This window comes from Phoxinus phoxinus (assembly GCF_949152265.1).
Source record: "Phoxinus phoxinus genome assembly, chromosome: 25".
Lineage (NCBI taxonomy): Eukaryota > Metazoa > Chordata > Actinopteri > Cypriniformes > Leuciscidae > Phoxinus > Phoxinus phoxinus.
The window spans coordinates 17,262,493-17,275,937 of record NC_136900.1 but is presented as its reverse complement, the minus strand read 5'-3'; the positions used below and the strand labels follow the sequence as shown (position 1 = coordinate 17,275,937).

At 37.1% G+C, this 13,445-nt stretch overlaps 3 protein-coding genes across 5 annotated transcripts; all 3 read left to right on the top strand.

Annotated features, from left to right (window-relative positions):
* The first annotated feature begins 3 nt into the window (after positions 1-3).
* gtse1 (G-2 and S-phase expressed 1) lies at positions 4-6,376 on the top strand. Of its 2 annotated transcripts, none has more exons than XM_079603247.1 (12): positions 4-216; positions 492-550; positions 864-921; positions 1,295-1,922; positions 2,006-2,167; positions 2,721-2,862; positions 3,175-3,570; positions 4,259-4,328; positions 4,409-4,609; positions 4,718-5,009; positions 5,084-5,200; positions 5,956-6,301. In XM_079603247.1, exons 2-12 carry the CDS (start codon positions 529-531, stop codon positions 6,049-6,051), a joined length of 2,184 nt encoding a protein of 727 aa, XP_079459373.1. In that variant the 5' UTR covers positions 4-216; positions 492-528; the 3' UTR covers positions 6,052-6,301. The 2 variants fall into 2 exon arrangements, with proteins under 2 accessions (XP_079459373.1, XP_079459372.1); XM_079603246.1 differs by having other exon boundaries at positions 8-216; positions 489-550; positions 5,956-6,376.
* actr6 (actin related protein 6) lies at positions 6,365-9,458 on the top strand. The gene is made up of 11 exons (XM_079603248.1): positions 6,365-6,634; positions 6,732-6,849; positions 6,939-7,007; positions 7,096-7,219; positions 7,309-7,444; positions 7,515-7,571; positions 7,661-7,759; positions 8,403-8,481; positions 8,571-8,742; positions 8,832-8,970; positions 9,046-9,458. Exons 1-11 carry the CDS (start codon positions 6,567-6,569, stop codon positions 9,173-9,175), a joined length of 1,191 nt encoding a protein of 396 aa, XP_079459374.1. The 5' UTR covers positions 6,365-6,566; the 3' UTR covers positions 9,176-9,458.
* A 64-nt stretch (positions 9,459-9,522) lies between these two features.
* On the top strand, positions 9,523-13,391 carry sycp3 (synaptonemal complex protein 3). 2 transcript variants are annotated; one of them, XM_079603239.1, is made up of 9 exons: positions 9,523-9,776; positions 10,066-10,202; positions 10,578-10,659; positions 10,744-10,778; positions 10,859-10,976; positions 11,056-11,155; positions 12,562-12,660; positions 12,758-12,862; positions 13,147-13,391. In XM_079603239.1, exons 2-9 carry the CDS (start codon positions 10,073-10,075, stop codon positions 13,198-13,200), a joined length of 723 nt encoding a protein of 240 aa, XP_079459365.1. In that variant the 5' UTR covers positions 9,523-9,776; positions 10,066-10,072; the 3' UTR covers positions 13,201-13,391. The 2 variants fall into 2 exon arrangements, with proteins under 2 accessions (XP_079459365.1, XP_079459364.1); XM_079603238.1 differs by having other exon boundaries at positions 9,549-9,776; positions 10,032-10,202.
* Positions 13,392-13,445: the final 54 nt, after the last annotated feature.

Below are 13,445 nucleotides of genomic sequence, written 5' to 3'. Positions count from 1 at the left end.
TGCGCATTGCTCAACGTCAACATGACGACTGCTGCGTTCCGGAAACTTGCTCCACCAATCATGTCGCAGGATTCCTGTCACGTGATCTTCGAAATGAGACTGGCCAGTGGCCACGAAATTTGAAATGAGGAAACAGATCGCAAGTGCCAGTTATTTTTTGTGAACAGACAACAACACTAAGATTAATAAATATAACCCCAGTACTACAAACGAACAGTAAGTATTTTGCCTCTAGTAAATGTTTGTCATCTGTTTTTAAGATTAAATTAGAATAGCATCGGTGATTAAACCGTATGAGTCCATGAGCTTCCACGACCTCTATTATGTTTATGTATTGGTTAGTTATAAGATAAAGTGCTCGTTTTATTGAGTGCCGTTCATTTTATTTCGAGTATTTTAAACTGCATTTGGGTTCAAATGTACTTTTTGGTGTTTCAAACGTGTTGTAATCAAAAAGTGGAACCACATTAACTGTGAACTGATGTTAGCAGGACTTTGGCCTCCATTTGTTTTCCTTCCTGGCTGAAGATGGCATCACTCACTCACAGTGGTAATAACGTTTTATCTGATACTATGTCTAAACTAGCCTTACAAAAAAGTACTGTAGTGGTACTTACTCTTACTACAACATTAAAATGGTACATGCCAAAACCACCACAGTATTTGTACTTTTTTGTAAGTGTAGTATAACAAGATAAAGAAAATAAACACATTAAAATGGTTCATGCCAAAACCACCACAGTATTTGTACTTTTTTGTAAGTGTAGTATAACAAGATAAAGAAAATAAACACTGATTTGGCATGTTTAAACATATTTTATCAGTGGTTAAAACTGTTTTTTTTGTGTGTTTTTTACTTCTAGAGTTTGTTTCACTGGCTGAGGAGAAATTTGACTTTGATGTTTCATTGTCACCTGCAAGGTTTGTTTTCAATGTTTAATTTAAGGCAGTGAAACTATTAAAAATAAATTTGTTAATTGTGATATAAAATAAAATATAAATTCTAGAGAACAAACTTAAACTTAAAAAATGAAAGTTATAAAAACTGGGGAAAAAATCTAATAAAATGACATAAGCAAGCACATAATAAAATTACTCAAACTTGACCTTACATAAAAAAAGCTATAAAATAAAACCTATTTCAACTAAATTAATAAATACTATTATAGTATTAATACTAAAAAACTATTTTAACTCCCACAGCCATTACAATGTTAACGTGTGCTATACATTAATTATAATGTGGTTTAACATTTTATGATGATATATGTCCTATGGAAATGTTCTCTCATAGCTCTAAAGGAGATTACGATGTTGAGGATGAGGTCTTTGTGGGTCCAGTTGGTCATAAAGAGAAATGCATTTCTCATGGAGTTGAGATTAACACGAAGGACAGTGTGAGCAGCGGTCCGTCTCTGGGAGAACAGCCCAGCTGGAGCCCTCTAACAGGAGAGAAGTTTGATGAAATCTGCAAAGAAGCTCATCTGGTCGCCAGCCACCTCGAGCAAACCATCACTGACTCTTCAGCCGAGAGCAGCACGGTGTCCTCGTGCCAAGCTGAGGCGTTCGAGGAGGACACAACAGCCAAACTGAGCATGCTCATCAAGCCAGCTGGTGTTCTGAGTCCCATCAAAAGAGAGACCTTTCTTGTGCAGGACAGCCCGATGAAGCAGCTTCCACCCGCCATTCAGAAGCAAATGCTGAAGTCTAATGGGATGGCCAGGTTTGGCAAGCCACGTCTCAGTACGTCGAGTCCAGTCAGGACTGTTGTGACGCAGCCTAAGATGGCTTCTAGAGGCAAAGCCCTTATGGCTAGTAGTGGGGTGTTACCCAGCAAACCCACAACCCAAAGGAACTCACGACTTTCCTCCAGCACAAAACTCCCAGCAGCCACTAAAACTAGGCTTGCTCCTCCCAGCAAAGTATGAATACTTCTCTCCTATTCATACACCATTACAGTTTGACATATGAGATTTATTTTGAGTTAATAATCAATGTCTTTCAGGGTAATTTTGGGCTGAAACGCAGTCCTAGCAGTAGAAACACAAGTATAGCTGGTTCTTCTGAAGACCTTCTCTCTGATACCACCAGTTTTGCTTCTGATGTCAGCGATTCCTCTTTTAACACTAGTTTGCCAGGAAGAAGCAGCATTCCAGCCCGCAACAAGGTAAAAAGGACCTGTCGTTGTTGTATGCTGTTTTATACTTCAAGAATTGTTGATAGTGGTCATACATCACTGTTTAAAGGTCAGGGGTCAGTAAGATTTTATTATTATTTTTGATAGAAGTCTGTTATGCTCAACAAGGCTGCATTTATTTGATCAAAAATACAAAGCTGATTGCTAGAAACCCTCTCGTTCCGAAAAGCTCAGCGCTCTGATTGGCCAGCTGACCCAGTGCGTTGTGATTGGCCGAACACCTCAAGCGTGTCAGAAATGTAACGCCCCTCACCATAACTTAATGGTAACTTAAGCAAACTTTTGGTTGTACTGTTCAGGAACAAATTTTAACCTCGAAAGCAAAAGTGGTTTTGCTTTCGCATCAGCGTCTTTATCTTTTCTGACACCAGACTTTTAAACATTGTTTTTAAAATGCACAATAGGCTTGTTTTGTCATTTAGTGTAATTCACAACCAATATTGGAGGATTTACGATTTAGGTTTGTTCGAAAATGCAGAATAAAATGTGTTTATGTATTTAAACATTTTTCAATATCCCTCAGACAGAAATGCGAGCTCCATCTGCTCTTAAAGCTCCTTCACTTCAGAGCTCAAGAGTCGTGGACAGAAGGAGAAACACTTCGTCCTCGTCGTCTTCTGTGTCCAGCATCAACTCTAGTCTAACTATCTCTCCAGGAAGCAAAGGTGACCTTTGCCATCATCTAATGCTTACTTTTAATTTTTAATAATTCAATAGCATAAAATTATCTTTAGTGTAAATTATAATTATAATGCTGTGATGCCTAAATCCATGTGAGGCATTCAAAATTATTTATTTGTTAATTTTCTTATGATTTAATTGTTTACAAGCCTATGAAGATGTAGTTTTGTAAAGAAAATGTGGTTGAATTTGATTTCATTTTGACTTTAAAGTGCAAGTTATGCACCTTAATGCAACTTATGTATCTACTGCCATCTGCTGGTTGTTTACATATCATCAACTCCTTCTCTCACCAGCCAAACTCAATTCATCCTTGAACTCCAGCACTAACAGCATCGGTGCTCGTTCACACAGCAGTATGAGCAGGTTGCCCAGTTCTAGCCGAAAATCCTCTGTTGTTACCAGAAACCCAGAGCCCCCCGTCAGCAGACGGACCTCCATCTCTACACAGGGGAGGAGAGCATCTGAACTTCTCCCCAGGCCTGTCAAAGCTACGCCCATTAAGAAAACGGACCAATTTCCGCCTCCACAGTTTCATACCCCAGCAAAGATCACTGCTGAAAAGACCACTATTTCCAGCATCTCGGCATCTAATGCTAAGATTGGAAGCACTCTAAGGGGAAACCCTAAACTCAAGGTCCCAGTGGTGCCAACACCCACTAACTACCTGAAGGGACTTCACAAATCCGAGGGTGAGGAAAAACATAATTGTGTTAATGTATAGGAACTGTTAGGATGAATCTCAGTCAACCTGTGTCAAGAGCACTTCACACTAAAATCAAAAGAAAAAATTATATATATTTAGCATGAAAAATAAAGCCTTTTTTGGACCATCAAGATTTTTTGCTTTAAGAAATTGTTTTCTTGACCATTTAAGACATTTTATCCACAAATTATCTTTACCGTGATAAAAAAATAAATGGGGAAATCATTTACAAGAAAAATTAAGTATTTTGAGAAAAATGTAAGAATAAAATGCTGTACAAATACCCAATATATGTTTACAGTGACTTTTTTTATTTATTCATAATAAAATATTATTTTTGCACACATATAATATTTTTGTTTATTTCTATACTTAATTTAATACGTATTACCTTACTAAAATATCACTAATATTACTATATATACTAAGTATTTAGATGACTATTACAATGAGAATTTACAACAACAAAAAGTGTATTTTATTTTGTGAAAATCTTACAATGCAAAAAAAAAAAAATCTTAATGGTCCTGCTGAGAGAGTTGGGGTATTTATATGTTGAATATCATTTCCTAATTCTTTTGATTTTGAGGTGAAATGTGCCCTGTGAAACATGTTTGTTTTTTTTGTGGGATTTAACCAGGACATTATTGCATTAACTTCTGTTGATTTTATAGTTTCCTCTTCGCCTGACGTTCCTCGTATCATGAAGCCAAAAAAATTATTATCTGCATGCAGTGTGGATAGGTAATATAGCAATATTTTCCTCAGAACATCATTCCATTTCTTTTAAAGGATTCTCTTAACTCTGATGCATGTCTTGGTAGTATTCCTGATAATCTATTGGGCCTCCTGACGCCCTCGGCTATGGGCAGTAAACTGCGGAGACCCTCGGCTCTTCCCACCCCAGTCAACCGGCGTATCTCAGGCATCCCTGCTCTCACACCCAGGAGCGTGTCACGCATGAGTAAACCTTCCCAGCTCACAGAGCGCTCATCGACCTCCAGCCAAGTGGACTCTCATCCAAGGTGCTACTTTATGGGCTTCTAAGATACTTCAGTTGATCTCAGTTAATCTGTAGCTTGTCTCATTCTCTGTATAAGTAGAAATCAAAGTCAAACTGTTTATATATGCAGCCCAGAACACATGAAGGAAGCTGAGAAACAGGAAGATAAGCAGACCTCAGTGTCAAATGAGGAGACCTGCCCTCCAGCTGTCTTCCAGCCTTGCTCCCTGGTCTTTAATTTGGAGGATGAGCCTGAAGGACCTCCTGCCTGTGAGCCAGCAGCTGTGGAGAATCCCTCAGAGCCTCTGTCATGTGATCCAGAGGCTCCTCAGGTCGACATGAAACCCCCAACACTTCCAGACACAGAGGACAGCCAAAAACACAACATGTTCAAGAACATGGAGAAAAAGGATGTTAAAGAGGTAAAATAAACTCAATTTGAATACACATTTTTGTTAGAAAAACTTCAACAGATCTGAAAATGTTGCAATTGTAGGTTTTGCTTGTGGACGCACCTGCGCCAGCACTTCAGCTGTCAGAGAAGCTGCTAATTGATCTCTCCAACACCCCAGACCTGATCAAAACCTCCTCTGCAAAGCCCTGGGGAGGACAGGTGAGGGGACATTTCTTATACACTGTACCGTTCAAAAGTTTGGGGTCGGTAAGATTTATTAAAAAGTTGTTTATGCTCATCAAGGTTGCATTTATTTAATCAAATATTCAGTAAAAAGCTGAATTTTCTGCATCATTACTCCAGTCTTCAGTGTCATATGATCCCTCAGAAATCTTTCTAATATGCTGATTTGATGCTCAAGAAACATTTCTTCTTATTATTATTATCAATGTTGAAAACAAATTTTGTGGAACCCACAATCTATTTTTTTTTCCTGGATTCTTTGATAAATAGAAAGTTCCGAATGGCAGCATTTATTTGAAATAGAACATTATAAATTTCTTTACTGTCGCTTTATTTAATCAATCTAATTTGTCCATGCTGAATTAAAGTGTAAAAATGAAACTGAATCCCCTGGATTCACAGACAATTCTTAAACCTAGCCCCAGACTAAAATGCCAGTTTGAGCTGTTTTAACTGAAAGCAACTTGCGACACATCTTAAAATATGTCAGTGGCATTTTTTTTTTTTCTCAAGATGCACACCAGTAATGTTTTTTTCTAAGGCATGTTTATAAAAGCTACTTAAATGCCCTGGCTAATCCTGGCTTAATCTAAGCCCTGTCTGTGAAACCAGGCCTCAGACGCCAAGCTTTTGAACTGTAGTGTAAATTCTTATATTGCTTGCATTATTAAAGTGTATATACTGTTTATTTGAATTATATATTAATTTGTAATTATTAATTCATTCCCCAGTTAATTGACCTGAGTTCGCCTCTTATAAAGTGGAGTCCAGAGGACAAGAAAGAAAATACTGAGAACGCGGCTCCACTGATCGACTTATCTTTTTAGAGGACCTGCAAAATGTACTGTGAACTGTACCAAGAAAAAATATGAACTGGAGCATTATAAATAACTGATGAAATTAATCTAACAAGGGAGCTTGGATGCTGCTGTGCTTTATAAGTCTTCAATTGTGACCTTTTATTTGTGTCGTCTTGTCTTGCATAATTGTATGTAATTATGGTTATCTGCAACATTTTAGAGATGAAAGTTGTATTTCCCCCAAAAGGTACGAATAAATGTTACATTTACAATGTTGTCAAAGGTTTTTTTTTATGATGTGCTCGCACACAAATAAACTCCCATACAGTAGGGGGCAGTAAGCATCTAGTGTTTTCAGACCTAGCATCTGAAATATAGAATAAGACGCCCATAGAGCCGAGCGGCATGATCATTTAGCTGATTCAATGTTTATTTAGATCACTCAATTAAATGCTGTTTGATTCATAATTTGCACGCTAATGCATTTGACTATCTCATCTTGTGATTTTAAACCAGTACGTTTGAATAACTGAGATGTAAAAATGACAACGCTCGTACTGGATAATGGTGCGTACTTTGCCAAAATCGGTTACAGCCATGAGAAAGTCAGGTATAGTGTTTTTATAATGCATTTCCTTGTTATATAAAACGTATTATAGTATATGGACGTTATGTTGAGCTACACACCGATTTTTCCCCCTCATTAGTGTTATCCCAAATAGCCAATTCCGTTCGAAGACCTCCAGGTTGAAAACTTTCACTGCCAATCAGCTGGATGAAATCAAAGACCCGTCCGGACTCTTCTATATCCTCCCCTTTCAAAAGGTATTGCATCGATATGAATTATAAACTTATAAACACCGCATTCTGTAATCGCATTGTGTCTTACTTCATCTCGTCTGCATCTATTTTAGGGCTATCTTGTGAACTGGGATGTGCAGCGCAAAGTCTGGGATCATCTGTTTGGAAAGGAGATGTTTAAGGTACTTGGATGATTTACAAACATATCACATTTTCTGTTTCATAAATGTACACTATGAGATATTGAGCATGTACATAACATATTTGCAGGTGGACTTTGCTGACACCAACATTGTGATAACAGAACCATACTTCAACTTCACCTCAATTCAAGAATCGATGAATGAGATTTTATTTGAAGAATATCAGTTCCAGTCAGCCCTCAGAATTAATGGTAAGTTTAGTGTACTAATATGCAGCCTACTTCGATTATGCATGAGGATTCCATACATCTGATGTAAATTATTTAATTTTTTTATACAGCTGGATCGTTGAGTGCTCATCGATACTTCCATGAGAAAAACTCTGAGTTGTGTTGCATTGTGGTGGACAGTGGATTCTCCTTCACACACATAATTCCTTATTGCAGGGGAAGAAAAATGAAAGAGGGCATTTGCAGGTGAGTTGCTCATTAGCCATATAAGTCATATACATGTTGAACATTTCAAAAGTCTCTGTGCCATTCCCAGAATAAATGTAGGAGGAAAGCTGCTCACCAACCATTTGAAGGAGACTATTTCATACAGGTATACTTGCCACCATTTGAGTAAGGTAATTCTTTGGTGTTTCTTACGGCAGATTTCCCCTTGAGCTTGTGTCAATCTTTGTCTTAAAGGCAGCTGCATGTGATGGATGAGACGCATGTGATCAATCAGGTCAAGGAGGATGTGTGTTATGTGTCTCAGGATTTCTACAAGGACATGGAGATTGCACAGTAAGTTTGCATCAACTTGATCGTAACAAATTAGACAAAGGGTTGTATCATCCAAAAATGAAAATTCTGTCATTATTTAGTCACCCTCATGTCGTTCCAAACCCGTAAGACTTGACAATGAAAATCTTTTTGTTGAAATCTGAAAGCTTTCTGTCCCTCCATTGATAGTCATCGCTATGTATGGTGAACAGATTGAATTTAGGCTTTTATTCACATATAAACATTCATCAACTCACACGTCAGTTGTGGTAAACAGAAACGCAAGCATGTTCGCTTGATGTGTGAGAACCAATGAGGTTCATTCTCGTGTTACGCAGCACGTTTTGAGAAAGAGGTTTGTTCTCGTGCATCAAGCAGGTACGGTTGAGCTTCTCTTTATGTTTGCTGATCAATGTTTAAATAGGAATGAAAGCCTAAATTCAGTCTGTTCATCACATAAAGCGGTCGAGTCTCTTCAGAAAATTTGGACTAAACCGTTCAATTTATATGGATTAGTTTTAATCTCTTTATGAACTTTTTAAAGTGGTAGTTGCGCAGCTGCTTTCATTTTTGGATGAACTGTCCCTTTAAAAAAGTCTTACCAAACCCAAACTTTTTGGACCGTAGTGTTTATGTAGTATAAATAATTCTGGTGATTTGACAGATTTAAAGGAGAAGATAATATGGTCATGAAAGACTATGTGCTGCCAGATTTCAGCTCTATCAAAAAGGGATTTTGCAAGGTAAACCATTTGGCATACTATGAAAAAATAAAACACAGTACACTTTGTCTTTTACTAATACAGCTTTTTTTTGTGTGTGTGTGCTGCAGCCACGAGAGGAGATGAATTTTACTGGAAAATATAAGACAGGGGAGCAGATTTTGCGGCTCACCAATGAGAGGTTTGCTGTCCCAGAGATGCTCTTTCACCCCTCGGACATCGGCATTCAGGAGATGGGCATACCTGAGGCTTTGGTCAACTCCATTAACAACATGCCGGAAGGTATATTTCATCTGGCATTGGATGTATTTATGGTTTAAAATGTTATTTAATTTTAAGTACTCTAATATATGCCTACTTTTTATGTCCAGATATGCAATCCCACTTCTATAAGAACATTGTTCTTACTGGCGGCAACACATTGTTCCCTGGATTTAGAGATCGGGTTTACAAAGAAGTCCGTGCACTCGCTCCCGTAGAATATGAAGTTTCTGTCGTTCTGCCGCAGAAGTATGTTTTGAAAGTTCTGAAAAATGTATATTTTGTCTGGTTATTCTTTACTGAATATTTCACTTTTGTTTGCAGTCCTATTTGCTACCCATGGGAAGGGGGAAAGTTATTGGCCGAAAATCCTGACTTTGAAGAGATGGTGGTCACACGAGACGATTATGAGGAAAATGGACATTATGTATGTGAAGAGAAGTTTGATATTTGACCTGCATATGAATTATCTGTCTTTTGGTACAGAAATATAGAACACTGCACATATGTTTTTGTATGAAAACAAAGCTGTACGTTGGCAACTGTACATTACACTCAATATTACTCAAGTCAACAGGCTTTTTGACTTTGAATGTGATAAATTTGTATTGGTTACCTTTTTTCCCCCTTTTTTTTTTTTACAAGACATTTCTTTTTGTATTAAAATGTGAACTGTAAAATAAAACTTCTTTTTTTACTCAGTCTCGTGGTAAGAAAATGTATTTAACCTAATTTGTATATGATTAATAGCTTACGTTTCAGTTAAAGACCTATGAATTCACTAGTCTAGTAATTTATGTTATGAAGTGCATCTTTAGTCATGCAGCACGTCACGTGACATGAGCTGTGCAGTCATCCTCGCGCTCAAAATACAATCCGCGCGAAAAATCACTTCAGAGACGCGGATAAAACCGTCGCCAAACATTAAAAGAATTAAATATTTTTCTCTAAATAGTTATAGATTAATATCATACATTGGTGAAAGTAATTATATTTTGGATAGTTTTCTAGGCTGGAGTGATTAATTAGAGTAAGAGAGATCACACACTCGTCAGGTAAGTTAACGATGATTCTGTGTAGATTCTTACAGAGAGGTAACCTAACAAAGTTACATAAAGTATTGTTTAGCTTTTGTGAATAAAAATAGTTTTATATAACCTATTATATCTGGTTTAAATTATTTGAATACAATACGTTCATTATGAACGATATCACGTTAGAGCTAGCTAATAATAAGCTCAGTGATATTTTTTTTTACATTGATTAGCATGTGCGGGTTTGTTATTTGTTGCTGCTTTGTATTTGAACAGATCATCAGAATATTGTTAAATACTCTTCATACAGTGAGACTATGGCAGCTTCAGGGAGAAAACAAAACAAGAAGACCAAACACACTGACAGCTCCACAGACCTGAAAACGTTTGACTTCAAAAATCTGGAGGAAAAGAAAGGAAGCGGATCTGAGGATGATACGAGAGATGGTGTGTCTGTGTATTTTATTACAAAATAGTTTATTTTATAATTATATACTATTAAAAAAGGTAATTGGTGTTACAGTGATGGATGGCATTAGAGTAATACCATGGTAACGTTAGCAGTGAGTAAGTTAGCGAACACACACACACACACACACGGAGCAGATAAATAAAATGTTTATTTAATTTAAATATATTTATGTATGTGTGTGTTTATACATAATATGTGTATAGATAGCGAGAGAGAGAGAAATAAGTGAAAAGGTTTTACCATGGTAATTAATGATATAATAATTAAATCGAAATTAAATATCTGTATAAAGAGAGAGGGAGCAAATTATGTAGTTGTGAAGCATGTTTTATTTTGTTCTGATGTATTAGAAACTCCAATCATTGACAAGCTGACCAAGAAAAGATCTGCAGAGACATTTGATGAGGATGAAATAGTACATGCTGGTATGGGGTAAGTCAGCAGGATATATAAACCTAGCCAAAGTTATGAAGCCTTTCTCTGGATTGAAAAATCATTTGCTGTCCTTTATCTCAGGAATGAGGTTCAAAATATGCTGGAAAGATTCGGTGGTAAGTGAAATCAACACCTGCATATAGCCTGCTTTGAAATACTGTTTAATACTCAAAAACATGACTGAACTGCCGTTTAGCGGACATCAGCAAGGCCATGCAGACCAAAAGAAAACGCTTGGAGGTTCTCACCAAAACCTCCTTAAAAGGCAGCACTCTGAAACTGGAGCAGATGTGGAAAACCCAGCAGAATCAGAGGTAAATGAAAGCACTGAATGGAAAATGACACATTCTTCTTTATTCACATCGACTGATGTCCATGTTGATTGTTTTGCAGGCAGAAGCTGACACAAGATTATTCTCAGCAGGTGATGTCTGTGCTTCAGCAGTGGGAGACTGACGTTCAGAAATCTGAGGAGCAGGAGGAGAAACTAAATGTAAGTGCAGTGCGGGTCCTCCTTATACGCATAGGACACCCCGTTGCTCTCAAGAATGATTTAGGACTGTGTTTTAGTTTCGTTTTTTTTATTTTGCCTTCCTACGATTATGAAAACATAATGCCACTTTCCCTTCTTTTCCTTTAAAGCAGTGCGCTGTCACCCAACATCCAAATCAATCCAAACATGTAACGTCATGTGTAAAAGCTTATTGAGCTGCAAAAGAGACGCTGTTCAACAGACGGCTTTTTGTTCGCGCGATCCGAGATAGAGAGAAACACGGACAAGTACAGTAGGGGTGGACGATGTGGCAAAAATATCATATATCATGATTTTTTTCAGGGAAATCTTGATTCTTTTTCAAGTTGGTTTTACTATTTTGCAAGTGCACTTTTAGTGCCTGTGCGCTTTGGGTGTATGTACTCAGAAAAGCGCATGTTAGAACAGCACATCAGCACGCAAATTAAATGTTTAACCGGCAAGGCTTTAAAGCACATGCAAATAATGAACCGCAAATGAATTGCAGTGTCCCGTACCTCTGCATTAACGTGTGATGAGTATGTACGTCGCGTTGTACAGTATGTTGGGACGATGGTGACAGAACTGCAACTGATAGAATGCACTGTAGCACAATACTACAATATTTCTTCAAAAGCAGATCGTGGAGACATTTTAATCGTCCACGATTAAAAATCGTGATATCGCACACCCCTAAAGTACAGGCTACTTTGGGCTTGGGGCGTGCGCTTAATGGACAAATACACAAAAATGTGTCAAAATGACTTTCTTGGGGACTTTTTTAACCTAAACGCATTCAGTTATGTCTTCAGTGAACATAAGCAGCTGGGAAAGTAATCGAATGCTTGTCAGTGTATTAGATCTGTGCATTTGATAAGCCTGAGCCTAATAAACCTGCTGCCATCTGTGTCATTTAATGTTAATCAAACAACAAAAGAAAATGAGAGAATCATTAACTACACTGAATAACATTCGTAACTTTAATAAGAATGTTGTTTTTATTATTTATTGTATTACTGAACGTTTTAAGTGACTGTTGTTGGTTGACAGTAAACTGCTCTGAAAGAATAGATTAAGGGGTTTGGGGTAATTTTTTTATGAACGCACTGACATGGCCCCCCAGACAAAGTTTTACTAAGGACCTCCAGAAGTCTGGACCAGCACTGTGTAAGAGCCAGACATTCGTCATAAAGATGAAGCCAAGAAGTTTTAAAAGTTACATGTCATTTTGGGTCACAACATCCCACTAAGGGAAATGTTAATTGTAGGATTAAGGGTCTCGTGAAAAATATAATACCTATTTTTGGGATATCTAGCAGCCATTTAGAGATATTTGATGTGAACGTTTCTCACTTTGCCTTTGAACTTACTAATTTCTGTTTTCACAGAATTTGTTTCGCCAGCAGCAGAAGCTCTTCCAGCAGGCAAGGGTTGTGCAAAACCAAAAAATGAAAACCATCAAAGACCTGTATGAGCAGTTTGTCAAGGTTACTGATGCAATCATCACTTTAATTATTTGAAAATCAACCAAGACCTTTTTTTCATCGTTTGGCTGACCGAGTGAGGTCTTTAATTTCTGTGCAGAACATGGAGGAGATGGAGAAAAGCCACGAAGCCTTCCTGCAGGGCACCCAGATGGAGCTTAGAAAGGAGATGGCTCTTCTGCAGAAGAAGATAATGATGGACACCGTGAGTGCTTTACAAAAAGATTTCACACAACAGAGTTTAGACTCTGGATATTAAACATGTCTGCTTAAATTAGTCTTGCAATGTAACATGTAATGAATGCTACATCACCAAAGTTACTAAATCTGGCTTGGAGCTAATTTATGGAAAACAGGAAATATTTCTATAAATTGTTCATTAAACCATTTTTACATAAATAGCAGATTCAGTTCAATGTAAGAATGAATTTCAAAACAATGAAAATGTATTAAACATTTATGAACAATGTTTTTATTTTATTATTACAGCAACAGCAGGAGATGGCCACTGTTCGGAAGTCCCTCCAATCCATGCTGTTCTGAAAAACATCTTTCTGTTCTGATGTCATCAATAGAAATGTGGTGTGGATGACTTAATCTTATGTTCTAAAAGGAAGGTTTCTTTTATTGAATATGAGTTTATAAGTTATCTCTGTTTTTTCTTTTTACATCAATTTGTTCATTTTAATAAATAATTGTACTCCTGTTGTATTATATAAAAATATCCAAATAGATGCTTCTGTATTTTTTTTTTAAATCTAGTGTCAAGATTAAAAGTTTTCCTTCCC

Excerpts from the sequence above, each read along its gene's own strand:
- gtse1 (XM_079603246.1), top strand. The coding sequence starts at position 529 with ATGGCATCACTCACTCACAGTG. Across the intron at positions 3,571-4,258 it reads GGGACTTCACAAATCCGAGG|TTTCCTCTTCGCCTGACGTT; the intron begins GTGAGGAAAAAC and ends TTGATTTTATAG. Across the intron at positions 5,010-5,083 it reads AGAAAAAGGATGTTAAAGAG|GTTTTGCTTGTGGACGCACC; the intron begins GTAAAATAAACT and ends TTGCAATTGTAG.
- actr6 (XM_079603248.1), top strand. The coding sequence starts at position 6,567 with ATGACAACGCTCGTACTGGATAATGGTGCGTACTTTGCCAAAATCGGT. Across the intron at positions 7,445-7,514 it reads ATGAAAGAGGGCATTTGCAG|AATAAATGTAGGAGGAAAGC; the intron begins GTGAGTTGCTCA and ends TGCCATTCCCAG. Across the intron at positions 8,971-9,045 it reads TCTGTCGTTCTGCCGCAGAA|TCCTATTTGCTACCCATGGG; the intron begins GTATGTTTTGAA and ends TTTTGTTTGCAG.
- sycp3 (XM_079603239.1), top strand. The coding sequence starts at position 10,073 with ATGGCAGCTTCAGGGAGAAAACAAAACAAGAAGACCAAACACACTGAC. Across the intron at positions 10,660-10,743 it reads ATAGTACATGCTGGTATGGG|GAATGAGGTTCAAAATATGC; the intron begins GTAAGTCAGCAG and ends CCTTTATCTCAG. Across the intron at positions 12,863-13,146 it reads AGAAGATAATGATGGACACC|CAACAGCAGGAGATGGCCAC; the intron begins GTGAGTGCTTTA and ends TTATTATTACAG.